Source organism: Saccopteryx leptura, chromosome 3, assembly GCF_036850995.1.
Source record: "Saccopteryx leptura isolate mSacLep1 chromosome 3, mSacLep1_pri_phased_curated, whole genome shotgun sequence".
In the NCBI taxonomy this organism is placed as follows: domain Eukaryota; kingdom Metazoa; phylum Chordata; class Mammalia; order Chiroptera; family Emballonuridae; genus Saccopteryx; species Saccopteryx leptura.
In genome coordinates this window covers 133,489,955-133,517,847 of record NC_089505.1, presented here as the reverse complement: position 1 = coordinate 133,517,847, position 27,893 = coordinate 133,489,955, and the positions used below count along the sequence as shown (strand labels likewise).

General features: G+C 39.1%; 1 protein-coding gene across 3 annotated transcripts in view; it reads left to right on the top strand.

The window, feature by feature from the left end:
• Nucleotides 1-2,223: 2,223 nt before the first annotated feature.
• The window catches only part of LOC136400198 (cytochrome P450 2J2-like), a 91,969-nt gene continuing 66,299 nt past the window's right edge, over nucleotides 2,224-27,893 (top strand). Inside the window, exons 1-7 of one of the 3 annotated variants that reach the window (XM_066376420.1) lie at nucleotides 2,224-2,564; nucleotides 12,064-12,226; nucleotides 16,595-16,744; nucleotides 17,137-17,297; nucleotides 19,315-19,491; nucleotides 21,087-21,115; nucleotides 21,482-21,623. In XM_066376420.1, coding sequence (XP_066232517.1) covers nucleotides 2,355-2,564; nucleotides 12,064-12,226; nucleotides 16,595-16,744; nucleotides 17,137-17,297; nucleotides 19,315-19,491; nucleotides 21,087-21,115; nucleotides 21,482-21,623 — 1,032 coding nt within the window. In that variant the 5' untranslated portion in view covers nucleotides 2,224-2,354. The remainder of the gene's footprint in view (nucleotides 2,565-12,063; nucleotides 12,227-16,594; nucleotides 16,745-17,136; nucleotides 17,298-19,314; nucleotides 19,492-21,086; nucleotides 21,116-21,481; nucleotides 21,624-27,893) is intronic. The other 2 variants (XM_066376419.1, XM_066376421.1) reach the window with 2 other exon arrangements.

The window sequence follows — 27,893 nt, the reverse complement described above, 5'->3', positions numbered from 1 at the left end:
GCACAGATAAGGGCCTCATATCCAAAATATGCAAAGAACTCATAAAACTCAACAATAAACAAGCATACAATCCAATAAAAAAAATAGGAAGAGGACATGAACAGACACTTCTCCCAGGAAGAAATACAAATATGAAAAGATGTTTATCTTCACTAGCTATTAGAGAAATGCAAATCAAAACTACAATGAGATACTACCTCACACCTGTTAGATTAGCTATTATCAACAAGATAGGTAATAACAAGTGTTGGAGAGGCTGTGGAGAAAAAGGAACCCTCACCCACTCACTGTTAGTGGGAATGTAAAGTAGTACAACCATTATGGAAGACAGTATGGTGGCTCCTCAAAAATTTAAGAATAGAACTACCATATGACCCAGCAATCCCTCTACTGGGAATATACCCCCATAACTCAAAAACACTGGTATGAAAAGACACATGCAGCCCATGTTCACTGCAGCATTGTTCACAGTGGCCAAGACATGGAAACAACCAAAAACCTTTCAATAGATGATTGGATAAAAAAGATGTGGTACATACATATATACTATGGCATACTACTCAGCCATAAGAAATGATGACATCAGATCATATACAACAAAATGGATGGAACTTGATAACATTATACTGAGTGAAATAAGTAAATCAGAAAAAACTAAGAACTGTATGATTCCATACATATGTGGGACATAGAAATGAGACTCAGGAACATGGTTATGAGGGTGGAGTGAGGGAGGGCGGGGAGAGGAGGAGCACAAAGAAAACCAGAGAGAAGGTGGCAGAAGACTATATGACTTTGGGTGATGGGTATGCAACATAATCAAGTGTCAAAATAACCTGGAGATGTTTTCTCTGAACCTATGTACCTGATTGATTAATGTCACCCCATTAAAATTAATTAAAAAAATAAAATTAAAAAGCAAAAGACAACATGGGTGTACCTCAAGGGCATTTCGGTAAGTAAAATAAGTCATACAGAGAAAGACAACATGATCTCACATATATTTAAAAGCCTTCAAAATAAAAGAACAAACTCATGGATACAGTGAACAGATTGTCAGTTCTCAGAGGCAGGGAGTGGAACATTGGCAAAATGACTGAAGGAAGTCAAAGGCACACACTGCAGTTATAAAATAGGTACTGGGGAAGTAACTATAGTTAATAATGCTGTGTTGCACATTTAAAAGTCGCTATGACAGTAGATTTAAAAGTTCTCATCACAAGAAAAATTTTTGTAACTATATATGGTGACAGATATAAACTAGACTTATTGTGGTGCTCATTTGCCAAATGTATTCAAATATCAAATCAATGTTGTACATCTGAAACTAATGTAACATTACACATCAATTATAGATTGATGTAAATAACTGTGGTGTAATGACAAAATACTACATAGCTGTGAAAGTAAATGAACTAATGCCATGTGTCAACCTGCAATGATCACAAACACATAATACTGTGGTTCTTTTGAAAAGCAGTTCTACATTTCTTTAGAAATAAGTTAGACTAATATTCGCAGCACTGTGTGGATGCACAACAGCTGCGGTAAAAAAAAAAAATGAGGGGGATGTAGACTGGAAGGTAAAAGCAAAGCTCTGACTAGTTATCTCCCTCTGGACTCTGGAAAGTGCCTCCCTTCAGTGTTAATCACCTATTAAGGACTAGTGTCAGTGCTAGGAGCTTTGATGTAACCCTTGTGAATGTTCAGAACAGTTACAAATACGGGACCTGATTTAGATATTTTGCAAACTAGTGGATTCATTTATTCAACTCGCATTTGGTACTTAACCTCTCTGTTTCCCCAGTGCGAGATGGGACTAAGAAGAGCATCAGTCTAATTTTGTCTGAATGAAGCAATTTAGATTGAGAGGAAAGTGCACTGTCTGCGTTTAGCAATGTCAGAGGCTTCTGTTGCCCTGTTTACCCAGCAAGGTTCAGATGCCTGAATGAGACCTTGATGGAAAAACACGGAGCTCACACGTCTGTGACACTGTCTGAAATGCATTGAGCCCATAAACTCAAGAGCCTCTGTGATGTCAGAGAAGGATTTTCCAAAACCAAGCAGCTTCTCCCTGGAATCTAGTACCTGGCATCTGGCCCAAAGCAAGGACTGATGGGCGTCAGGGGGCGGGGCGAGAGGAAATGGGAGGGTTCAGCGTGAGGTTCACCCCACACGGCAGGGGGCGGGGCCCAGAAAAGTTCAAGGACAAAGTTCGGTGGGGCGGGGTGCACCAGGGTAGGGGCGCCGCTGAGGAGGGGTGGGCAGGGAGGGCCGGCGCCCCTGGGATTGTAGTGACAGAGACAGGCAAGGAAGGCACCTGCTCACCGCAGAGGGTCCAGCGGAAAACAGCCATGCTCCGGGCGATGGGTTCCCTGGTGGCGACATTCTGGAGAGAGATTCATCCCCGCACGCTCCTGCTGGGTGCCATCGTCTTTCTGCTTCTTGCCAATTTCTTCAGAAGACGGCTCCCCAAGAACTTCCCTCCAGGACCCCTGCGTCTGCCTTTCATTGGGAGCTTCTTCTATTTTGGCTTTAAGCAGCCGCATCTGACGATTCAGAAGGTAGGAAGGAGCAGGCTAAAGTGTGGGCCCAGTCCCCACCCTGACCTGCAGGACAAGGACCTGCAGCGGACCTAGCAGAAGGATGGGTGGCTCTGACACTAATCCCAGGCCCCTGGTAATCCCCACTTTGAGCCTGATTTTCCTCTACTGGCATGATTCCACCTGCCCTTACTAGGGGTATATTATTGTAATTGTTTACCATTTAAGTGTGCCAGGCGTGTTACATTCTTCAACTCATTTCACTGTATGTCTTGTTCAATAATAAAAGGACATCCTATTGTAACATGATCACCTTGGGCTTTTTAATAGTGTTATCCTTGGGGAGGGGGAACGTGCTTTGTCTCTCAGAGGTTCCAGTTCTGTTTCATAAGTGATAATAGTGCCCTAAAGCCTCACCACTTTTCAGCTGAAATGCTCCCACCACCTTCAGCTTTTTCTTCCTGCAAATCCTTCTGCATAAAGTAATCATTTTAAAGTGTCATTCCTTGGCCAAAAATACAGTGATGGAAAATGACTTGACTTTGGGTGATGGGCACAAAATGCAATAAACAGTTCAAGTGCTATAGAGATGTTTACCTGAACCTATGTGTTCTTATGAACGAATGTCATCCTCTTAAACTTAATCTCTAAATTAAAAAAGGAAGGGAAACAAAAATAAAGAAATAAGTAAATAATAAATAAAATGTCATTCCTCAGTTCAGATTTTCTTAGCACTTTCACATGGTTTATCCTTGCCAAGTTCAGACTCCTTAGGGAGACACTTGGAGCTCTTGTGAGCTCTTTACATGTCTTTATAATAATCTCCCATCAAGGCTGCCTGACTGGGGTCTCACAATTTTCTCCAGCATCCAAAACTTTCTCCAGAATCCTCAGGTGATTTTCGGCCTCTCAGCACAGATAACTTGCTGAGAAACAAAACTTGATAGGTGGTTTTTGGAGATTAAATAAAAACAATAGTAACATGGCTCATAGTAGATGTGCTAAAAGATTAGTTCATTAGTTCTCTTTTCCCTAGAAATGCCTGGAGCACTTTAAACACATGCTTATATACTCGAGTTCAGATGGAAAAGGTTTTATCACTTTCTGGAAGAAATACCCAATTGGTAACATTAACAGAATTAGTCACAGAATTTTAAGCCTGTAGCTTTGTTTAAGAAATGTATTGTTTATTTCTAAGTACTGAAGTGTTTCCTGTTTCTTTCTGTTAATGATTTTCATTTTGATTCCATTATGGCCAGAGAACCTAAACACTTTGTATAATTTCAATTTTTAAACATGTTAAGCCTGGCTTTATGACTCAAGAAGCAGTCTCTTGCATGCTTGAAAAACAAAAAAATATGTGCCCTCGTTATACATGGATTTTCAACTGTGCAGTATGTCCAAACCCCGTAATCATGCTGTTGTCCAAGGGTCATCTGTATTCTGCTGTTGTTGGACAGAGTTTTCTGTCAGTTAGAGATTTATTGTTTGATTGTGTTGTTTAATTTCCCTTGCTGACTTCTTATCAGTTACTAGGAGAGTCACGTTGACATCTCAGACTATAATTAAAGGTTTGTCTACTTCTCTAGTCAGTACTGTTAGCTTTTCCTTTAAGTATTTGGCAGCTCCTTTACTTGGTGCATACACGTTACAATTGTTATGTCATCTTAGTGAATTGACTCCTAAATTATTATGTAATGTTCTTCTTTACCCCTGACAATTTTCTCTACCTGGACTTTATCTGATATGATATAGCCAGGCCAGCTTTATTTTCTTGATTAGTATTTACATAGTGTATGCTTCTCCATTCTTTCACTTTTATCCTACTTATATCACTATATTTGAAATGTTTCTTGCAGATACTATATAGATAGGTGGATCATCTTTGGATTCTGCCAATTTTTAAAATGAATTCTTAAATTTTTTAATTTTACTTTTTTTGAGAGAGAGAAAGCTAGAAAGACAGGAAGTAGAGGGAAGAGAGTAAAGCATTAACTCCAGCTGACTTTCATTTTCACTTTTGGTTGCGCATTGATTGCTTCCAAGAGAGGAAGGAGAGAGAGTGAGAAGCATTAATTCATAATTCCTTTCACCATAGTTGTACATCAATTGCCAGCATCCCCTTGCTCTAGCTAACAACCTTGAGCTTTTCACACCAGCAAGATTCGGGCTCAAGCTGGTAAGCTTTGGGGTCATGGGTTCAATTGCCTGTTCAAGCCTGCAACCCCACATTGAGGAGCCCATGCTCAGAGCCAACAACCTCAGAGTTTGGAACTGGCAACCTCAGGATTCAGGATGGGTGCTTTATTTACTGTGCCACCGCCAGTCAGACTCTACCAATTTTTTTAATTGATGAATTTAGAGCATTTATATATATATTTAATGAAATTATTGATATGTTAAGACTTAAGTCTCCCATTTTATACTTGTTTTCTATATTTTTCTTCTGTTCTTTGTTCTTGTTTCGTCTTCCCTGTCTTCCTGAGGGTCATTTGTATAGGGATGAATAGTTATTCATGCAGATTCAGGAGTTTGCTAGTCCCCTAGGGCCCCTGAGCTCCTGATTTCTACCCTTCTCCAACAGAAATAAGGAGAAGTGTCTCTTCCGCATGGAGCAGATATGGATAGAACTCTGACTTCCATCCCCACACCCCACCACAGCATGGAAGACGCAACACTACCTACGTCATTGTGTCCATCTCCATTCTCTCTAGCTTGCACTGATGAGAATAGATGATGGAGTCCTGTGGGGGTGGGTATCACATAAGTGGGAGAGACCGGAAAAGCACTTTAGAGACTTTATGACCTAAATTGACATTTGAAACATCATCCACAAAAGTGAGAATTCTGAACGTACTCTGGATACTATGTAAAGCTTTCATTTGGTTGATTATCTGCCAAAATGGAAGATTTACACAGTATCCAAAGCCATATAACATAATACACAAAATGTCCAGATGTAGCCCAGAAATTACCTTGCCAAGAACAAAGAAAATATCGACTTTAATGACCTGATACCTATATTGAAATGACAGATGTTGAAATTATAGGATAAAGGTTTTAAAGCAGCTCTTATAAGTATGTTTTGGTAAACAAATACTCTCAAAAATTTTTTAAAGAAATTCTTAACAAATAAGTAAAAAATTACATAAGAATAAAAGGGAATGTTTAGAACAGAAATATATAATATTTTTAAAAATATATACTCAATACAGCCTGACAAGGCGGTGGCACAGTGGATAGAGTGTCGGACTGGGATGCGGTGGACCCAGGTTCGAGACCCTGAGGTCACCAGTTTGAGTGCAGGGTCATCTGGTGTGAGTAAAGCTTACCAGCTTGGACCCAAGTTTGCTGGCTCAAGCAAGGGGTTAATCAGTCTGCTGAAGGCTCACGGTCAAGGCACATTGAGAAAGCAATAAAAAAAAAACTGAGGTGTCACAATAAAAAACTGATGATTGATGCTTTTCATCTCTCTCCGTTCATGTCTGTCTGTCCCTATCTGTCCCTCTCTCTGACTTTCTCTCTGTCTCTGTAAAATATATATATATTTTACAGTATGTATGTGTATATATACTGAATACAGTACCTCAATATCGGAGTGCTAATGACAAATGAATCAATAAAACTAAAGAGAGATCAATAGAAAATATCCATCTGAAAAACACACAAAAATTGATTGAAAGGAGAAACTAAGATGCAGGGAACTGTGTTAGAATAACAATAGATCTAACATTTGTGCCATCAGTGTTCCAGAATTTCAGAAAGAGGGAAAAATGCATGTGGAGTTGAAAAAATATTTGAAGAAATAATGGCGGAAAATTTCTCAAACTTGGTACTAGACAAACCTACAGATTCAAGAAGCTCAGTGAACCCAATAAACACAAAGAATTTAACATCAAACCTAATACAGTCAAATCTCTGAAAACAAAAAGCAAAGAAATATTCTTGAAAGCAGCCAGAGAAATACAACTCATTGTTTATGGGAAACAATAATTAAAATGACAGCATATTTCTCATCAGAAACCATGGAGGCCAGAAATAAGTAGTACATTTAAAAATGTTGAATGAAAGAAACTGTCAACCTAGATTCTCTATCCAGTGACAATGTACCTCTGAAATGAAGGTGAAATAAATACATTATTATGTGAAGAAAAACCTAAAAAAGTTTTTGCTATCAGGCAGCTCTAATGAAATGGTTGATTTCATTGAAAGAAAGTTCAGATATAAGAAGTGATAATGGTAGAAAACTTGGAACACAGAGAATGGAGAAAGAACACCAGAAAGGGTAAAGAGATGGGTAAACATAACAAATTATTCTTCTTCCCTTGAATTAAAGAAATTATGTTTCATAGTTAAAGGCAAACTATATTGTGAGATGTGGTTCTCAGTGTACATGGAGATAACATTAAAGCAGAAAGGTAAAGGGATCTGAACTGTCATAAGGTATCTGTATTCCACGTGAAGAGGTAAGTGTTGAGACTAGGACACTGCAATAAGCCATGAATGCATATTACAGTCTTTAGAGGAACCACTTAAAACAAAACAAAAAGACATGCTAAAAAACATTAAATTAAAATGGAATTCTTAAAAAAAAAAAAAAGATGTTCAAGTGACCCACAGAAAGACAGAAAAGAACAAACAGGAATAAAGAAAATAGAAAAATAGTAAACAAATAATAAATGGCAGACTTAAGTCTTTACATATGAATAATTACATTAAATAAATATATATAAGGTCTAAATTCACCAATTTAATAAAAATTAGCTGAATATAAGGATGATATGCCTATACACTATCTACCAGAAACTCATATCAAATATACTGAATAAGTAGAACAAAAGTAAAAGAATGGAGAAACATACACCAGGTGAATACATATTTAAAAAAAAGAAACATAGCCCTGGCTGGTTGGCTCAGCCATAGAGCGTCAGCCTGGCATGTGGAGGTCCCAGGTTCGATTCCAGGTCAGGGAATACAGGAGAAGCACTCATCTGCTTCTCCATCCCTCCCCCTCTCTTTTCTATCTCTCTCTTCTTCTCCCGCAACCAAGGCTCCATTGGAGCAGAGTTGGTCCGGGCACTGAGGATTGTTCCATGGCCTCCACCTCAGGTGCTAGAATGGCTCTAGCCGCAATGAAACAATGCCCCACATGGGCAGAGCATCACCCCCTGGTGGACATGCCAGGTGGATCCTGGTTGGGCACATACGGGAGTCTGTCTGACTGCCTCCCTGCTTCTAACTTTGAAAAAATATAAATAAATGGAAGGAAAGGAAGGGAAGGGAAGGGAAGGGAAGGGAAGGGAAGGGAAGGGAAGGGAAGGGAAGGGAAGGGAAGGGAAGGGAAGGGAAGGGAAATAAAGGGAAGGGAAATAAAGGGAAGGGAAATAAAGGGAAGGGAAAGGGAAGCCTTGGCTATATTACATTAGATAAAGTAAAGTGAAGAAAGGACAAGGAAGGAAGGAAGGAAGGGAGGGAGGGAGGGAGGGAGGGAGGGAGGAAGGAAGGAAGGAAGGAAGGAAGGAAGGAAGGAAGGAAGGAAGGAAGGAAGGAAGGAAGGAAAGAAAAAGAAGAAAAGAAAAGAAAGAAAAAGAAAGAAAGAAAGAAAGAAAGAAAGAAAGAAAGAAAGAAAGAAAGAAAGAAAGAAAGAAAGAAAGGAGGGAGGGAGGGAGGGAGGGAGGGAGGGAGGGAGGGAGGGAGGAAGGGAGGGAGGGAGGGATAGAAGAAAGGAAGAAGGGAAGAAGGGAAGGAAAAAGCTGACCTGGCTATATTACATTAGATAAAGTAATGTCCAGGCAAAGAAAATTATCAGGGATAAAAAGAGACATTACATAATAATTTAAAAGTTCATTTACCAAGGCAACTTAACAATTTTAACATGTATGCACTAAGTAAAAGAGCTGTCAAATACCTAAAGGAAAAGCTAACAGTACTGACTAGAGAAACAGACAAATCTTTAATTATAGTTTGAGATGTCAACATGACTCTTCTAGTAACGAATAAGTCAGCAAGGGGAATTAAACAACAAATCAGCCAATAAATCTCTGCCATGGTAGAAAACTCTGTCCAACAACAGCAGAATACAGATGACCCTTGAACAACAGCACAGTTAGGGGACTTGGACATACTGCACAGTTGTAAATCAATGTATAACTAGTGAACATTTTTTTATTCTTGTGTACATGACTTTACTGAAGAGCAGAACCACAACATGCACTGAAATTTCCAAAGGATTCTATGACAAAAGTTAAGAAGCACTATTATGAAGTTGTATTCATTATTTCCTTAGGTTTCTTTTTTTCTTTTGCTATATCAGAAAGAAATGCTTTTTAACAATAAAAACAATACATACATTGAAACAGTTTAAAATACTGTTTAGTGAATGAGAAGGAATCTTACCCCTCTCTGCACCCACTCCCCCAACACACACACGCGCGCGCGCACACACACACACACACTTACACACACACACACACACACACACACACACTCAGAAGTACCTCCATAGGACTTTGGTCTATATCCTTTCACAATGCAGAGTACTAACCACTATACGATCACGGCGAGCTACCGAGGACCTTATATCCTTTCATATTCTTGTGTAATAAAAATAAAATGATACCCACTTGTAACTTTTTATTTGAGCTTCTACATATCAGTAAGAGTTGAAATATTTGATATAAAAATGTTTAGAAAACATAAACAGGAAATTCTAAAAATATACCTATTGGTGGAAAGGTGTTAAACCTTAGTAATATATAGGAGAAAAATGCTTTTTCTTTTCTTTTGTAACAACAGGCACATGTGTGCGTGCGCACACGGCACATACACTGCTCAGTGCCGGGAGGCTCCGGAGGAGCAGACACTGCACCTACTGCTGGTGGGAGTGAGAATTAGCATAGTCCTTTTATTCTTTCTTTTCTCTCTGTCTTTGTTTTGTTGGCTTTGAGTTTAAGTACTTAAAGTAAGTGGAATCTCAACTTTTTTAACACTAATCCTTCATTTTTAATCGTTTCTTATTCTAAACATTGATTTTTCTCCACCTCATTATTTAAATACTAATCCTACATTTCAAAATATTTTTTATTAATTTTATTTTTTATAGAGAGAGGAGGGGAAGAGAGGAGAGAAAGAAAACCATTATTTTGTTGATCCACTTTTTTATGAATTCATTGGTTGCTCCTTAAGTGCCCTGCCTGGGGAACAAACCACAACCTTAGCATGATGGGACGACACTCCAACCAACTTAGCTGCCTGGCGAGGGCTGAAATTTTTATTCTTCATGTTGAATTTTCTATATCTCACTACTTCTGTTTGCCTTTATAGTTCTCATGTTCACCCATTTATTTGTCTATTTCATGTCTGACTGGAAGCCTTCTAAACCATCTTATTTTTAACCACATTCAGTCCCTTACTGTCTGTTCTTTAAACAACTTGTTTAATGTTGTACATTAAAAATTATGGCCAAAGTTTTCTCAGATTCCCTCTGAGTAATACATTTATTTCCATGTGCATCAATAATCACAGCGACTATCAGTGTATTTAACAACTGTTAGACATCACCATAGTCAATACCAGGGCTCAGGAGGTCATGTACTTACCCATATTTACACAGTTAATCATACCATATGAGTTTTTGATTCAGTAGTATTGGACTATTAATTTACATGGGTACAGAGCTGGTAAATATGGAACTCTGAAGAAGTTCACTTCAGTAAATACTGATGGACTGCCAAGTGCCTTCCAAGTACAGACTATAATTCCAGTTTGTCACTTAGAAGTCATTTAGCTTACCCTGAGATTTTTAGCTATTCTAAAAACATCCTTATTGATTGTTCTAAAGAAATCCTTTTTGTAAAGCCTGTAAGTTTATTCCAACATTCTGTAATTTATCTCTGCTGTTTATTAGAAGCAAAGACATTCACTTTGGAATGTTGGCTCTCCTCTTTCTAGCAAGGCAGGGTGCACTGTGCTAGAGATGAACAAAGACTGATGAAAGACTGAGCCAAAAGAGCAGTGGAAATACTGAGTTCAGGCTCAGTTTTTAATATGGGAGAAGAGAGGTAGAAAGAGAATGAATCCACTGTATTTGCTCTGAAGGGTGTGGTTGGTTTCAGGGCTATAAAGGGACATGGGGAAGATAAGTGTCGGGAATCAAGGAGGCGGGGCACAGACACCTGGAGGAAATGGAGCCCTTCTGCTTGATCTACTACCTGCAGCTAGACATACCCAGCAGACAGATGGAATGGGAAGGGTTCACAGAGTCCTCTCTTGAATAGATAAGTCAGGACAGACTCTGATTGGTGACAATTCCCTGTCATCCAACTCATCTTGCACATACCTGCACCCTGTGCCTACTCATGACACACCCACACACTCTTCCATTCTCTACACCCTGCCCCCTCTCATGCTCACTTTCACTCTCTCACTCCCACTAAATTCTACGGTCCCCACACAACTTTAAGGTCCCCACTCAACTCTAAGGTGCTGGTGCCACCTCAGGTTCATGGTCTTGTCTTAGAATCTTACACAATGCCTGAAAAATCCCTCCACCACTCAATAGCTCTGTCACAATGGCTACAACTTCCGAAAAACAAGGACATTCATTAGTAGCCCAGGGTACTTGTGAGATTAAATAAGATGACACATGAGAGGTATGTAACACGGTACGCACTGAATGTGGCTGTCTGTGTCCAGCAGTGCCTTCCTCCCGCCATCCCTGTGCCTGGTCCTTCCTGTCTCCATGAACACACATTCACCTCTCTTTGCACACGGAGCTCGCTCATTTCTCTGAAACTCAAGTGGCCGTGCACCAAGTACCAGAAAACAAACTGCCTTTCACATTGCTGCTCTGGTTCTTCCTCGCAGAAGCCTGTGAGGGAGGAATCCCTTTCTCCCTTTTATAGCTGCGGAGCTGAGGCTCAGAAAGCCAGACACCTTTCTCGAGAGCCCACAGATAGAGAACAAGGGAGCTACGCTTCACACACACTCCACAGCTAGAGTGTGTTTCTCCACACCTGGTCCCAGCCCTATTATCAATTTTATGCCATCTAGTATATATTAAGAAAGGGAACAGTCTCTTTTGATTAAACAGATATGATTCACCAGCAAGTCCCTGATTGCTACAGCAGGCTCACTGCACAGATCTCGGCCTTCTTTGGTGAGTCACCTGTACTGAGTTCACTCCCTTCGCAAGATTCTGAGATGCTTGAGGTTAGCTTATTTTATTATAGTTCTATCTTCATAACTCATTTTCAAGGCAATCGTAGATGCTCAATCAATTCATGTAGGTTCACCATATGAATGAAGCGTTTATAGTAAGAGTCCACACATCCGAGAGTGAATTAAATTCAAGTCCAGCTCAGAGGAGGAAGACGGAAATCATGGAGAAATATTCCTGTCATGTCGAAGTACACACACACATCCATGCCCTCAATACAAGTCCTCCAGCTACACACACTTCCTTCTTTCCTGGACACACACAGGTGCGCACATCAACTGTGACTATGTAACTATTTTTCAGTATGTGAAGAAATATGGAAACATCTTTGGCATGGAGTTTGGTATCTGGCCTGCAGTTCTTATAAGTGGATTGCCCCTAATTAAAGAAGCCCTTGTTCACCAGGACCAAAACTTTGTGGATCGTCCTACACTCCCTGTTCGAGAACGCATCTTTAAGAAAAATGGTAAGTTTCTTGACCAATGTCAGATGTGCACGCTTAATATTTTTAAGGTCTCTTAAAGGTGCCTCTGTAACTATCATTCTCTACAACTCCCCAGAGACCAAGCCCTTTATAGAATTTCTGCTTTTGAAACAAACTTGATGCCCCTATTTCCCTATTGAAGGCACCCTCTCAGAAGATTAGGCAACGTCAGCCCTAATGTGAAGGACTTGGGAAAAACTGCTCCTGCGTGATATCACTCTAAATGCCTTGATAAACAAGTAATCCATCATTCCACGTTAGCACAGAGAGCAACAGTACATTTGCTCCTTCTGGTTCCCACTCCAGATCTCTCCCCTCAGGACCCGGGAGGTGGCTCTGCTTTTCCCGCTGCTTTTGTAATGTCTTCATCTTGCCTCTAGTCCCTTATCCTTTGGCATTAAGGCTGCGTCCACAGGGTATCTTGAGACTTCTAGTCTAGGTTAGAACTGTTTGGCACAGATAGTTTAAATTATTGTTAAATAAACTTCAATGTTAAAAAATCTAAATGGCCCTGGCTGGTTGGTTCAGTGGTAGAGAATCGGCCGGCATGTGGATGTCCCAGGTTCAATTCTCAGTAAGGGCACAAAGGAAAAGCATCATTCTGCTTCTTCACTTCCCCCCAACTTGCCTCTTTCTCTCTCCCTCTCTCTTTCTCTCCTCTTCCCATCCTGCACCCATGACTAGGTTAGAGTGAGTTGGATCTGGGTACTGAGGATGGCTCCAAGACCTCCACCTCAGGCACTAAAACTTCTGTTTGGTTGCACAGAGCAAGGGCTCCAGATGGGCAGAGCTTCGCCCAGTAGAAAACATGCCAGGTGGATCCCAGTTGGGGCGCATGTAAGACTCTCTCTGCCTCCCCTCCTCTCAATTAGAATAAAAAAAAAGAAATGAAAAAAAATCTAAATGAAAAACTCAAATTACTCTACCGAAGCATTGTTTCTTTTTTTGTTGTCACCCAATTCCTCGTTGAAATATTTTGTTAACTCTACATCAATTTTTTCTATTAATTACCTGCAACTGAAGCACAGGGCTAAGCACCAGGAGTAGAAAAATCAGAGGAGCAGACAAAATCCATGTACTTATGTAAGTCAAATTCTAGTCAGAGAGAAAGAGGATCCACTAGCTGTGATTGAAAGTCTTTTGCAGATAAATGCAGGACACACTTACAAGGGGTATCTAATCCAGTCTTGGGTTCAGGAAAAACTAACATAAGTGAATGACAACTTATTTAATAAAGTGAAGAAGCAAGCAGGCAGAGGGAATCCAATATAAAATGTCACTGAGGTGATAGAAAGGATAATAAACTTGAGGAAATAAAAAAGTGGTCAATGTGGAAAGTACAGAGATTACGTGGAATTCAGTGGAGAGGAACCTGCAGAGCGTGGTTTGGAATAGTTTAAACATGTTCTTGAGAACAATGTTGATTGTTATCCTAATGACACTGAAGCTCTTGAATGCTTTCCAGTAGAGAAAGGAATCATCATATTTACATTGTACACTTTTCAAAACCTTTTTGGGCAGCAGTGTAGAAAATAGAATTAAGGAAGCAAAAGAGGGTTGCAGCATTTTAGGTTAGAGAAGGTGATCGCTTGGATGAGAAAGGTGGTAGGAAAGGACAGTACAGTAAGTTAAACTGGGACAGTGGCAGTGAAAGTACATGGATTTAAGATATTCAGAATGTAAATCAAGTAAGACATGGTGAACCAGATGGAGGAAGATTGAAGCATTGAGGTAGATTCCCAAGTGGATAGACTGATGGAAAGAACAAACATTTGGAGAACAAGGTGTTTGGTTTGGCCTGGGTGGAGAGTTGTATGGAGAAAAGCATAAATTCAATAATGGTTACACTGAGTTTGAAATGCCTTTATATCAGCAAAGTCAAGCAGATGGTTGTATATCTGTGTCTGGAGCTCAGAGTCAAAAAGAGGTCACTATCCACAAATGTTATTTAAAATTTTAGGAGTAGTGAGATTTTTCAGAAAAGGGTTATAGGATAAATAAAAAAAAACCTTATTGTGAAGAAAACATTATTTCAAAATTTGGTAGAAGAAGATAAACTAGCAAAGAGTATGGAAAGCTCTCTGCTTTCAGAGAATTAGGAACAAAATTTGGAGAATGTAGTATCCTGAGCACCAATGGAAGAGAGTGTTTCAAGAAATAAGTATCTCATGCTACTGAGAGACCAAGTAAGATGAGTTTGAAAATATCCCAGGCTCTGAGAGCAAGGAGGGCCATTTCATGGAGATGGTGGAGGCCAAAGCCAGAGGTTAAAGGGAGTTGAAGAGTGCTCTAGAAGGAAAGAGGTGAAGTACTGTTGCCCTACCTGTGTTATTAAAGAAATGATGATCCGCCCTGGCCGGTTGGCTCAGTGGTAGAGCGTCGGTCTGGCGTGCAGGGGTCCCGGGTTCGATTCCTGACCAGGGCACACAGGAGAAGCGCCCATCTGCTTCTCCACCCCTCCCCCTCTCCTTCCTCTCTGTCTCTCTCTTCCCCTCCCGCAGCGAGGCTCCATTGGAGCAAGGATGGCCCGGGCGCTGGGGATGGCTCCTTGGCCTCTGCCCCAGGCGCTAGAGTGGCTCTGGTCATGGCAGAGCGACGCCCCGGAGGGGCAGAGCATCGCCCCCTGGTGGGCGTGCCAGGTGGATCCCAGTCGGGCACATGTGGGAGTCTGTCTGACTGTCTCTCCCCGTTTCCAGCTTCAGAAAGATTAAAAAAAAAAAAAGAAATGATGATCCGTTGACCACACCAAGATGTTGTCTTTTTTGTTGCCTGCGTGAGATATTTACTCCTTCACTTTCTTCAGTCATTTCTTCATCTATTAAGGTCCAGCTTAGATAGGACCTTTCCTGTTAGACTCATGGAAGCCTTGTCTCTTTACAAGTATGGATTTTCCTACCTACGAGTGCATTCTTAGTATGTAGCATAATGTAAATACTTACCTATACCTATGTGACTAGTAATCCAAGCATGAGCTTTGCAGTCAGGTACATGTGAGCTTGAATGCCTGCTGAGCTGCTTACTGACTCTGTGTGTAACCTTGAAAACTTTAACTCTTGTGCCTTGACGTTCTCATCAGCAAAATTGAAAAGTGGGTTAGAAGACAATCCACTGAGTGGGAGAACATATTGGCCAATTATACATTGGATAAGGGGTTAATATTAAAAATGTATAAAAAACTTATGCAATGCAACACCAAAATATAATCTAGTTAAGAAATGGGCAAAGGACCTGAATAAAGACTTCACCAAAGAGGACATAAAATGGCCAATAGACATATAAAAAAATGCTCAACATCTCTAATCATCAGAGAAATGCCAATTCAAACCCACAATGAGAAATCACCTCACACCTGTCAGAATGACTATCATCAATTAATCAACAAATGTTGGTGAGGATGTGGAGAAAAGTGGCTTTGTGAACTGTTGATGAGAATGTAGACTGGTGCAGACTCTGGAAAACAGTATGAAGTTTCCTCAAAAAATAAAAAATGGAATTCCCTTGTATCAAGCAATTCCACTTCTTAGAATGTATCTGAAGAAAACCGAAACTCAAAGTAGAAAGAATACACACACCCCTATGTTCATTGCAACATTATTTACAATTGCCATGATTTGGAAGCAGCTCAAGGGTCCATCAGTAGATGAGTAGATACAAAACTGTGGTACATTTTAAAATTACACAATAGAATACTACTTGGCCATAAAAAATAAAATAAGATAAACTCTTACCATTTGTAACAGTAGGGATGTACCTGGAGAGTATTATGTTAAGGGAAATAAGCCATTCTGGGAAAGACATGAACCATATCATTTCACTTATATGTGAACTCTAATGAACAAAATAAACAAACAAATAAAATAAAAAAACCATACATGCAAAAATCAGAAGGCCATTTTTTAGAGGGGAGGGTTTTGGGGGAACTGAGTAAAAAAGATGAAGGGATTAAGCAAAGAAATACAGTGATTATCAGAGGAAGGAGAGTGAGTGGAGGTACAAGAGGATAGAAGGGGAATAAATGGTGATGGAAAAGGACGACTTTGGATAGTAAATTCACAATACAAGACACAGAGGATGCATTATAGAATTGTACACACAAAAAAATTGAAAACGTGTATTAACTGTATGTACCTCGTAGAGTTTATGTGAATACTGTTTTACATGATGCATAAAATTACCACTGTGCCTGGCATTACAAACAATCAGTATATACTAACAATTATATTCATTGCTCTGGGATTATTTGTCTAGATATTTTTCAACTACCAAATGCCCTCTTTTTTTCTACCATCTGATATAAATCCCCATCCAATTTATTGGATTCTTTTCAGAATGTTGTCTTCTTTTCCTCAGGATTGGTCATGTCCAATGGCCAGATATGGAAGGAGCAAAGAAGGTTCGCACTGACAACACTAAGGAATTTTGGGTTAGGAAAGAAGAGCTTAGAGGAACGCATTCAAGAAGAGGCCTACCACCTCAGCCTGGCAATAGAGGAGGAGAACGGTGAGTGGACCCTCGGACAGGTGCCGGAGACGGTGGCTCATTCATTCACTGAACAGACACTCATTTAGTACTTCCGTGCCTGTCCTGTGCTCACCACTGTGTTAGGCACTGAAGATATAACTGAATAACTAACTATGGCCCTGCTCTTGTGGAGCTTTAGAATTAAGCACAAGAAGACAAGCATTAAATTCATTATGACTTTAAACCTTGGTCATCAGTAGGATTTCCCAGGTATTGAGTGAGAGTACTGGCTGCATGTCAGACCCAGTACAGGGTGCTGTGCCACAGCCTCAGATGTTTTTCTGTCCTCAGTATGTCATGTGTCATGTAGGCTCTCAGTAGAAAATAGAAATGTACCAATCTAAACAATCCATCTTTTCTTCCACCTGCAGGGCAGCCTTTTGACCCTCACTTCAAGATCAACAATGCAGTTTCCAATATCATTTGCTCCATCACCTTTGGGGAGCGCTTTGAGTATGAGGATGACCAGTTCCAAGAAATGCTGAGGTTGCTGGATGAACTCATCCATCTAGAGATGTCAGTGTGTGCCCAGGTAGGGGTTTCTCTTTTTATAATTGGTGAAAGTTAAAGGAGCTGATGTCAGGCACAGATTTCTTTAAACTACAATATAACCTTTAAACTTTACTTCAACACAAACTTATTTGAAATATGTGACTCTAGATTTTGGATAATATTGCTAACTATTTACTGTATATAAAGAACATTTCTAGCATTCAAGCAAAGCAGTGAACTTTACAGGCTCCTATGTTATTTTTTTAAAAAGGACTAGAGGTCCATTGCCTTTGAGTCACCCCTGTCCTTGTCCCTCCCTAACCAGCCATCTCACACCTCCTCTCTCAGAAGTATTCTTCTATTTTTGGCTTCTCCCTTATCAGACTGTTTTGGGACTTATTTATGTTAGTTGTTCTCTTTTAAAATTCTAAATAGTATTCCACTTTATGAATATGCCACTGTTTGTTACGCTATTCTCTGTTGTTAGACACTTGGGCTGTTTCCAGATTTTGAATGTTATGAATAAAGTTCCAAAAATATTCTAGTACATTTGTTTAAAGGTGAAATGAAGCATCATGATGTGTGCAGGCAGATATGAGAGAGTGTAAGCAAATCCAGAGAGTGATCCATGGGCTCTGTGTTAAGTGCTCAGTGGATCTCATATTGTTTGGTCACCAGAATAACCCTGGGGGCCCACTGGCAGCTAGTTGAACTATGGAGTAACAATTACATCCTCCTCCTCATCATCATTATTGCCAATGCATTAAAGCTAGACAGTAGCAGAGCTAATAGCCAAATCCATGTCATGTCATAAGTCTAGGAGATTTTCTGTTATGTTATGCTATCTATTTTCTACCTATATTATTATAGAAAATATATTCAAAAACCACTTTCTTTTAGTAAAAATGTCTGATCCACATAGATATTATATCTTAGTTGGGACATAGACATACATATATATGTTTTAAAAATACAGCTATGTACAGATATATATTTATCACACACACAAAATAGTGATAATTGCCATAACATGGAGAAAAATAAACCAACATAAAAGAATGGAAAGAGAGTGACAGGAATAGAACCACTTACAGGACCATTCGGTGAGACTGCTCCAAGTAGCTGACATTTGAGCAGCCCTTGAATGGAGTGAGAGACTGGAGCTATAGAGATGCCAGAGGAAGAACCTTCTAGGTGGAAGGAAAATCAAATGCAAAGGTCTAACCAGGAACATCCTTGATGGCAATACAGAGATTAGTGGAGCTGGACTGGAGAAGGTGAGGTGTCAGGGAGTAACAGCAAAGCAAGTGACCACCATGTTCAGGGACCCACTTATATAGAGCTTCTCATGTCCATAGAAAGATGTAGAAGTTTATCTACCTGTCATGGGAAGTCATTGAAAAATTGATAACCAAAAAATAAAGTGATCTGCTTGAAGCAGCGATTTTCAACCTTTATTATCTCATGGCACACAGACACTAATTACTAAAATTCTGTGGCACACCAAAAAATATACTCTATGTTTTGATGCTCTAACAAAAAGAAAAAGGTATAATATTGATTCATTTAAACAGATGGTTATAGTTGTGTTGGATGTTGTTACTTCATTTGACAGTCTAAGGAAAGAGTTCAATGACCTTGATTAAATAATCAGGTTTTGTATGTTTTAAAAATTCTTGCAGCACATTCGTAGAAAATCACTGAATTAAACTGTTAAACGATTACTCTGGCAGTTCTGTGGAAAATAGATTGGAAATGGGGATAGGAATAGACTCAGAAAAAGTACTGGAGGCTGTTCCCGCATCCAGGTAAGAAATGGTGGTTTGTAGTAGGGTGACAGAGCAGTTGGGGTGGTGAGAGGTGGTCTGATACAATATATTTTGGATGAAGCACTGAAATTCTTTGCCGGAGAGATGAGAAGAGGGATTAGAGAGAAAAAAAATAGTCAAAGTCTAAGCAGAAGCAAACAAGAGCTAGAAAGAAAAGGTTGTTGTTGTCTTAAAAAGCAGGAACTGGCACCATGGTGTCTTTGTGAATGTTTTCTTTTTATCAACTAGCTCTATAATTTCTTTCCATGGATAATGAAATTTATTCCTGGACCCCACCAAGCACTCTTTTTCAAATGGGAGAAACTGAAATTGTTTATCTCTCATGTGATTGAAAACCACAAGAGAAATTGGAATCCCGCCGAACCAAGAGATTTTATTGATGCGTACCTCAACGAAATACAAAAGGTGAGGAAACCAATGTTGTTTCATGCATTTTGTTTTTGAAGAACAAATGGGGATGTACTGGTTTCCTGCTGACCTTGTAACCAATTAACTTAGTGGTTTACAACAACACAAGTTTATTCTCTTACAAATCTGATGTTCAAAAGTCTGAAACCAGATGGACTGGGCTCAAGTCAAAGTGTTGGCAAGGTTGGCTCCTTTTAAGGCTCTAGGGGAGAATTTGTTAACTTAATTTTTCCAGCTTCTAGAGGTTGCCTGCTTTGTTTGGCTCATGGCCCCTTCCTGCCTTTTTAAAACCATCAATGTAGCAACTTCTCTGCCACCATCCTTATATCTTCTCTTTACGAACTCTTATCTCTTGTGGTTATATTGGGAGACTGGGATTCTTATGAATAATCTTCTCATATCAAGACCCTTAACTTAATCATATCTATAAAATCCTTTTTCCCATATAACATGCACTGGTTCAAGAGATTAGACATGGACATCTTTGTGAGCCATTATTCAACTTACCACAGGGAAGTAAAACTAGAGGCAGAACTTCATAGGGTGTGAGAGTAGCATTAACTTGGGCTGAATGAGGCAATTAGGAATAAAAGTAGGAGTTCCATGATATTTAGCTTGAGGCCTTGGTATAGCCCAATACTGCCTTTTTATCTTCTATTTTCCACCCTCTACCTATACTGAAAGGAGCAATGTGAAAAAAAGGAAAAATAAGAATTGAGCTTCAAAGCTTTGTTTTATTATTAGGTCGACCTGTACTCAATTTCCTACCCCTTTGTCAGTTCCCCATGTAGAATACAAATAAAGCTGAATCAGAGTCCAGAGTTTGTCCTCAAGGCCTGAGTGAGACCCCAAGTTACCCACTTCCCAATCTCATAGGAAAGAAGCCCAATTGGTTGTGTAACATTTCACATGGTAATTCTTCTGATTAACATATTTCACTGCGCCTGACCTGTGGTGGTGCAGTGGATAAAGCATCGACCTAGAAATGCTGAGGTCGCTGGGTCGAAACCCTGGGATTGCCTGGTCAAGGCACATATGGGAGTTGATGCTTCCAGCTCCTCCTCCCCTTCTCTCTCTCTGTCTCTCTCTCTCCTCTCTAAAAATGAATAAATAAAATTTTAAAAAAACAACATATTTCACTGCATTAGTGTCATAATTTTTGAGTATCACCTTATTTGTTCCTTGTTGAAAGTTGGCAGAATGGTAGATTTCTTTCCTATGCCCTCTCTTATTTCACCTTATTGGTATAATATCAAAAGAAATATTGACTTCTGGTCAGAGGAGGAGAATTCAATTGGTATATGATGTACAGGTACGGGATCAGACATTAAGAGGAATGTTGACAAATTGAAGCTTTCAGGGGAAGTTGGTAAAGATGATGAAATGCCATAAGGAGTGACTAATAGATTCAGAGAGTTTTTACCTAGAAGGAAAAGATTAACTAAGAGATACAAAATTTATATATAGAGGAATTCAGTGTATTTATTGTAGTATTAGTACAAACATCTGTTGAGCATTTGCTGTGTGCTCATTGCCTCTCACGTGATTTATTGTCATCTTCAGGGGTGTGTTTTGTTATATCTATTTTATAGCACAGAAAACTGAAGCACATAGAGGTTATGTAAGTTTTCCCATGTCATAGAAATAATAGAGAATGGTGTGACTAATATTGGAAGCAAAGTATATCTCTTCACTGTACTAATAGATTCTTTTTCCACTGTACTAATAGCTTTTCCCAAATATAGGCATAAAAAATAGTTGTCCTGATTTTCATTCACCCAGAGTCCCAGACTAACAAAAGTTTCCAGCACTTGGGTGGGACTCCACTCATCATATTTCTATAAAATGACTACCTCCTGAGGAGATCAAAGGGAACACCTTTCCTCCTGTGTGCTTTCCCTCCACGTGCTCTGCCTAGGATGGAGCCCCTATGTATCCTGGCCACCACAAAACCTCTAAATAAACTAATAAACCTGGTGCTTTCTAGCATAAGAACAATGCTACTTCCAGTATCCATGAGGAAAACCTCATCTTCTGTGCCCTGGATCTTTTCCTTGCTGGAACTGAGACAACTTCGACGACCCTGCGCTGGGGTCTGCTTTACATGGCCCTCAACCCAGAAATCCAAGGTGAGCATGGCGGAGAGTGTGCCTGGGAAAGACACAAAGCTGCCTCCTGGAATGCACTGCTCCAAAACTGGGAGCAGAAGACAGCATGGTAGAATGGGAAGATAGATAGGATGATCACGAGGCAAAGTGGACTTGAGAACAAGCACATTCTCCAATTTTTCTGTTATGATTGTGATGGAACCACATATACAAGTATAACAGAGAGTCTCTTCCCTCAGGAAACTCAAAGTCTAGTGGGGGAAACAGTGAAGTTCTTTGACATTGTGGTGAGTTCCAGGAAATAGTTACATCTCACATGAAATCTGGTCTTTGAGGAAGTTTGAAGGAAGGGAGGGAGGGAGGGAGGAAGGAAGGAAGGAAGGAAGGAAGGAAGGAAGGAAGGAAGGAAGGAAGGAAGGAAGGAAGGAAGGAAGGAAGGAGAAAAGGAAAGGAAAGGAAAGGAAAAGGAAGGGAAGGAAAGGAAGGGAGAGGGAGAGGGAGAGGGAGAGGGAGAGGGAGAGGGAGGGAGGGAGGGAAGGAAGGAAGGAAGGAAGGAAGGAAGGAAGGAAGGAAGGAAGGAAGGAAGGAAGGAAGGAAGGAAGGAAGGAAGGAGAAAGAAACCTAGTCCATCCTAGTTTTTTTTTTTAAGTAATGTCTTCTATTGTCTTCTTATTTTGAGATATCATACCCCCTAATATGCCTTTTCCTGTTCAGCCTCTGCTCCACCCACCCTGGATGACAGCCTCATTATATTACATTCCATTTTCTTGGTACTGTCATTATTTATGTCTCTTTGTCATCACACCTGCTCTTCCCTCTACAAGAAAATATTTTCCTAATTTCTCTATATAGTAAGCCACTCTCTCTGCTTGAAGATTCTGCTAAACAGTACATCTCAAAAGATGTTTCCCCAATCCTCTAGAAAATTACTAGCATTTCTTTTTCTAGAGATGGTCTAATGCACCTCCTTTACTGTACTTATCACACCTTATTTATGTATCTTCCCCACAATCTGTAGTCCACTCAATGACAGTGACTGTTATAATCATTTGTATTTCCCCATGTCCCAAAACAGTTTGAACACATGAGGGATCAGATTCATTATGATACAGTTTTTTAAACTGTGCGTAACAGTTTATTAAAAGAATATAAAATCAACTTAGTGAATCAAAACCAATTTTTATTCCCTATAATAAAAATAGGGTAGAAAAGACCAGGGTATATACATCCCATGTACTAAGGATAATTTTTTTCAGGCAAATTTATATATACAGAGTGGGGCAAACGTAGGTTTACAATTATGAATATGCAAAACAGTTTATTCTAGAATTATTATTCATTAATTATTGCATTATTTTCCATACAACTATAAATCTACTTTCTTCCAACCATGCACATATATATATATATACACATATAAAACATATGTATGTATGTTTATATGTTTATATATTTTGACTCATGATGCAAAATATCTTTGCAACTGTGAATTACAGTATTTTTTTAGAAGTTTAAAAGCTGCCTAGTTAAGGTACAGACTTAGCTATTATAATAATAGTTCATACAATAGAAGTTTGTTTCTCTCAGGTAAAAAAAAAAATTCAACTGTACCCCTCAGATCCTTATATGTTCCAGGCTTTCCTTATGTGTTGTTATGTTTCATCTAACTAAAATAATGCTCTCATTGGCACTGTCAAAAATGGCTCCCCTCTTCTCCCAATGTGGGAGCCTGCAAACACTAACAAGCTCCACCTACCAACGGCACTGAGGCCTAGTTTATATCATCACCATAGTGATACAACAGCAAATCTCTGTCTAAGAGTGCCACAGGGGCTGAACCTAGGGTACAGTGCCACTGGCTGAAAAGAGAGAGAAGAAAGAAAGAGGAAGAAGATAACTTCTCAAAACCAGGAAAAATCCACAGTCTTTATAACTTTTTCCATTTTTTTTCTTGTATCTTTTATCTTTTTTTTTTCCTTCCACCTTGGTCATTCTATCCTCTTTTTGTTTTATTCTTTTTTTTTTATTTTGAACATTATTACCCATAGGTGTTACATTTTTCATTCTTTTTTTCCTATGAGTGTTACTTTCCAAAAAAGTTTACTCAATTTCTTTTCTCTCTCTTCTTTTGTTTCTTCTTTTCCTTTTCACTTTTTCTCTCATTTGAATCTTACCCACAAACAAATTATTTTATTCTGGATTCAAATTTCTTTTTGTGATTTTGTGTGCTTTTTACTTCGCTTTTTATCTCTTTAGCATTTCCCCCAACTCCAGCTCTCCATTCTATAGTTTTTGTGTCACTTAATACAATAGAATTTTCCTTTCTCACTGTATTTTTTTTTCATTTTTTCTTTTCTTTTACATTACTTCTCTCATTTGACCATCATTTACAAACAAATTATTTTATTCTTTTTTTTTTTTTTTTTTTTGTATTTTTCTGAAGCTGGAAACAGGGAGAGACAATCAGACAGACTCCCACATGCACCCGACCGGGATCCACCCGGCACACCCACCAGGGGGCGACGCTCTGCCCACCAGGGGGCGATGCTCTGCCCCTCTGGGGTGTCGCTCTGTCGTGACCAGAGTCACTCCAGCACCTGGGGCAGAGGCCAAGGAGCCATCCCCAGCGCCCGGGCCATCTTTGCTCCAATGGAGCCTGGCTGCGGGAGGGGAAGAGAGAGACAGAGAGGAAGGAGAGGGGGAGGGGTGGAGAAGCAGATGGGCGCTTCTCCTGTGTGACCTGGCCGGGAATCGAACCCGGGACTTCTGCACGCCAGACCGACGCTCTACCACTAAGCCAACCGGCCAGGGCCAGTTTTATTCTTGATCCAAATATTTTCCTCGTGGCATTCTGTGGTTTCTTGTCTCGATTTTGCCTCTTTGTCACTCCCCCCAACCCAGGACCTCCATTCTATATATTTTTATTCCACTTAGCACAATAGAATTTTCAGTTTTTCTCTGCATTTTCTCAAAAGAAATTTTTTTATCAACTCTTATTAGTGTTATTAACAATACCACTCTCAAATGACATTAAAGAAAAATAAATCAAATATCATGGATACAAAGACAATGATGTAGCTCAGATAGATGAGGAAAAAAATCTATAGAAAAAAATTTCAATAACTTAGAAACCTTGGAATTAAATGACAGAGAATTTAAATTGACATCCTAGAAATACTCAGGGATATACAAGAAAGCACAAAATGGCAATTTAGGGAGCTCAAAAAACAATTCAATGAACAGAAAGAATACTTCACCAAGAAAATTGAAACGATGATAACGAATCAAACAGAGATGAAAAACTCAATTCATGAACTGAAAAATGGGTAACAAGCTTAACCAATAGTGAGAAGAGAATTAGTGACATAGAAGACAGGCAACAAGAGGTACTACAGAGAGAAGAGAAGAGAGACTCACGAATTTAAAAAAATGAAATAGCCCTACAGGAATTGTTGGACTACATCAGAAAGAGCAACATAAGAATAATGGGTATATTAGAAGGAGAAGAGAGAGAAAATGGAATGGAGAACATACTCAAACAAAGAATAGATGAGAACTTCCCAAGCCTGTGGAAAGAACTAAAACCTCAAATTCAAGAAGCAAACAGAACACTGAGTTATCTTAACCCTAACAAACCTACTCCAAGTCACATCATAATGAAATTGGCACAAACCAATGACAAAGAAAAAATTCTCAAGGCAGCCAGGGGAAAGAAGAATACAATATATAAAGGAAGGCCCATTCGATTATGAAAAGATTTTTCAGCAGAAACTCTACAAGCTAGAAGAGAGTGAAACCCAATATTTAAAGCAGGCATCCCCAAACTACGGCCCGCGGGCCACATGTGGCCCCTGAGGCCATTTATCCGGCCCCCTGCCACACTTCCAGAAGGGGCACATCTTTCATTGGTGGTCAGTGAGAGGAGCACTGTATGTGGCGGCCCTCCAACCATCTGAGGGACAGTAAACTGGCCCCTTGTGTAATAAGTTTTGGGACCCCTGATTTAAAGTTTTGAAAGAGAGGATTTTCCAGCCAAGAATACTATACCCATCAAAGCTATCCTTCAAATATGAAGGAGAAATAAAAACATTCACAGATACAGAAAAGATGAGGGAATTTATCACCAGAAAACCCCCACTTCAAGAAATACTAAAGGGGTTTTCCAACCAGACATAAAGAACAAAACAAAACTACAAGTAAAAGTTCCATCAAGATCACAATAAAAAACAAGATTAATTTGTGACAAAGAAACAAAAAAAGGGGAGAGGACAAAGATTAACAGTAGCAAAGGAGGATGGAGTGCAGAAGCACTCATGAGATAATATACTACAATGAACATGATATGTATGCTTTCTATTACTTTATGGTAACCACCCCAGAAAAAACCAACACACGTACAGGGCTTGAAAAAAGAAGTAACAGAGAAAAAAAGTATGGATTACAATCAAACAAAAACAAATGATAGAGCCTGACCTGTGGTGGCGCAGTGGATAAAGCGTCAACCTGGAAACACTGAGGTTGCCAGTTCAAAACCCTGGCTTGCCTGGTCAAGGCACATATGGGAGTTGATGCTTCCTGCTCCTCCCCCTTCTCTCTCTCTCTCTCTCTCTCTCTCTCCTCCTCCTCTCTAAAATGAATAAAAAATAAAAATAAATAAAAAAATGATAGAAAAATAAAAGAGAAGAACCAAACAAGGTACAAAACTATCAGAAAGCAATATATAAAATGGTAATAGCAAACCCTCAAATGTCAATAATTACACTAATCATAAATGGATTGACTTCACCAATAAAAAGACACAGAGTAGCATAATGCATTAAAAAAGAAAATCCAACTGTATGCTGCCTACAAGAAACACATCTAAACTACAAAAAATAAAAACAAATTTAAAGTGAAAGGTTGGAAGACAATACTCCAAGAAAATAACATTCAAATAAAAGCAGGTGTAGCAATACTCATATCTAAAACTGCTGACTACAAGACAGCAAAGGTAATCAGAGACAAAAACGATCACTTCATAATGATAAAGGGGACATTGAATCAAGAAAACATAACACTTCTTAATATATATGCACCAAACCAAGGAGCATCAAAGTATATAAGACAGCTACTGACTGACCTAAAAACAAAAACCGACAAAAATACAGTCATACTTGGAGACCTCAATATACTGCTGATGGCTCTAGATCATTCATCCAAACAGAAAATCAATAAAAAAATATTGGCCTTAAATGAAACACTATAAAAATTGGATATCATAGACATCTACAGAACATTTCATCACAAACTGCCAGAGTATACATTTTTCTCTACTGTACAAGAAACATTCTCAAGAATTGACCATATATCGGGCCACAAAAATAACATCAACAAATTCAGAAAGATTGAAATTATACCAAGCATATTTTCTGATCATAAAGCCTTGAAACTAGAATTCAACTGCAAAAAAGAGGTAAACAAACACACAAAAATGTGGAAACTAAACAACATACTTTTAAAAATGAGTGGGCCAAAGAAGTAATAAGCGCAGACATCAAAAGATACATACAGGCAAACAAAAATAACAATACAACATATCAGAATCTCTGGGATGTAGCAAAAGCAGTAAAAAGAGGGAAGTTCATATCACTATGGGCCTATATGAACAAACAAGAGAGAGCCCAAGTGAACCAGTTAACTTCACATCTTAAGGAACTAGAAAAAGAAGAACAAAGACAACCCAGAACCAGCCGAAGAAAGGAGATAATAAAAATCAGAGCAGAAATAAATGAAATAGAGAACAGAAAAACTATAGAAAAAATCAATAAAACAAGAAGCTGGTTCTTTGAAAAGATCCACAAAATTAACAAACCCTTGGCAGGACTCACCAAGGAAAAAAGAGAAAGAACTCATATAAACAAAATCAAAAATAAAAGAGGAGAAATCACCACAGATATCATAGATATACAAAGAATAAATGTAGAATACTATGAAAAACTATACGCCACAAAATTTAACAATATAGAAGAAATGGATAAATTCCTAGAAATATACTATCATCCTAGACTGAGTCATGAAGAAGCAAAAAGCCTAAACAGGCCCATAATCAGGAAAGAAATAGAAACAACTGTTAAAAACCTCCCCAAAATAAATGTTCAAGGCCAGACAGCTATACTAGTGAATTCTATCAAACATTCAAAGAATACTTGTTCCTATTCTACTCAAAGTCTTCCAAAAAAACTGAAGAAGAAGCAGTACTGCCAATCACATTTTATGAGGCCAACATAAGCCTCATACCAAAACCTGGCAAAG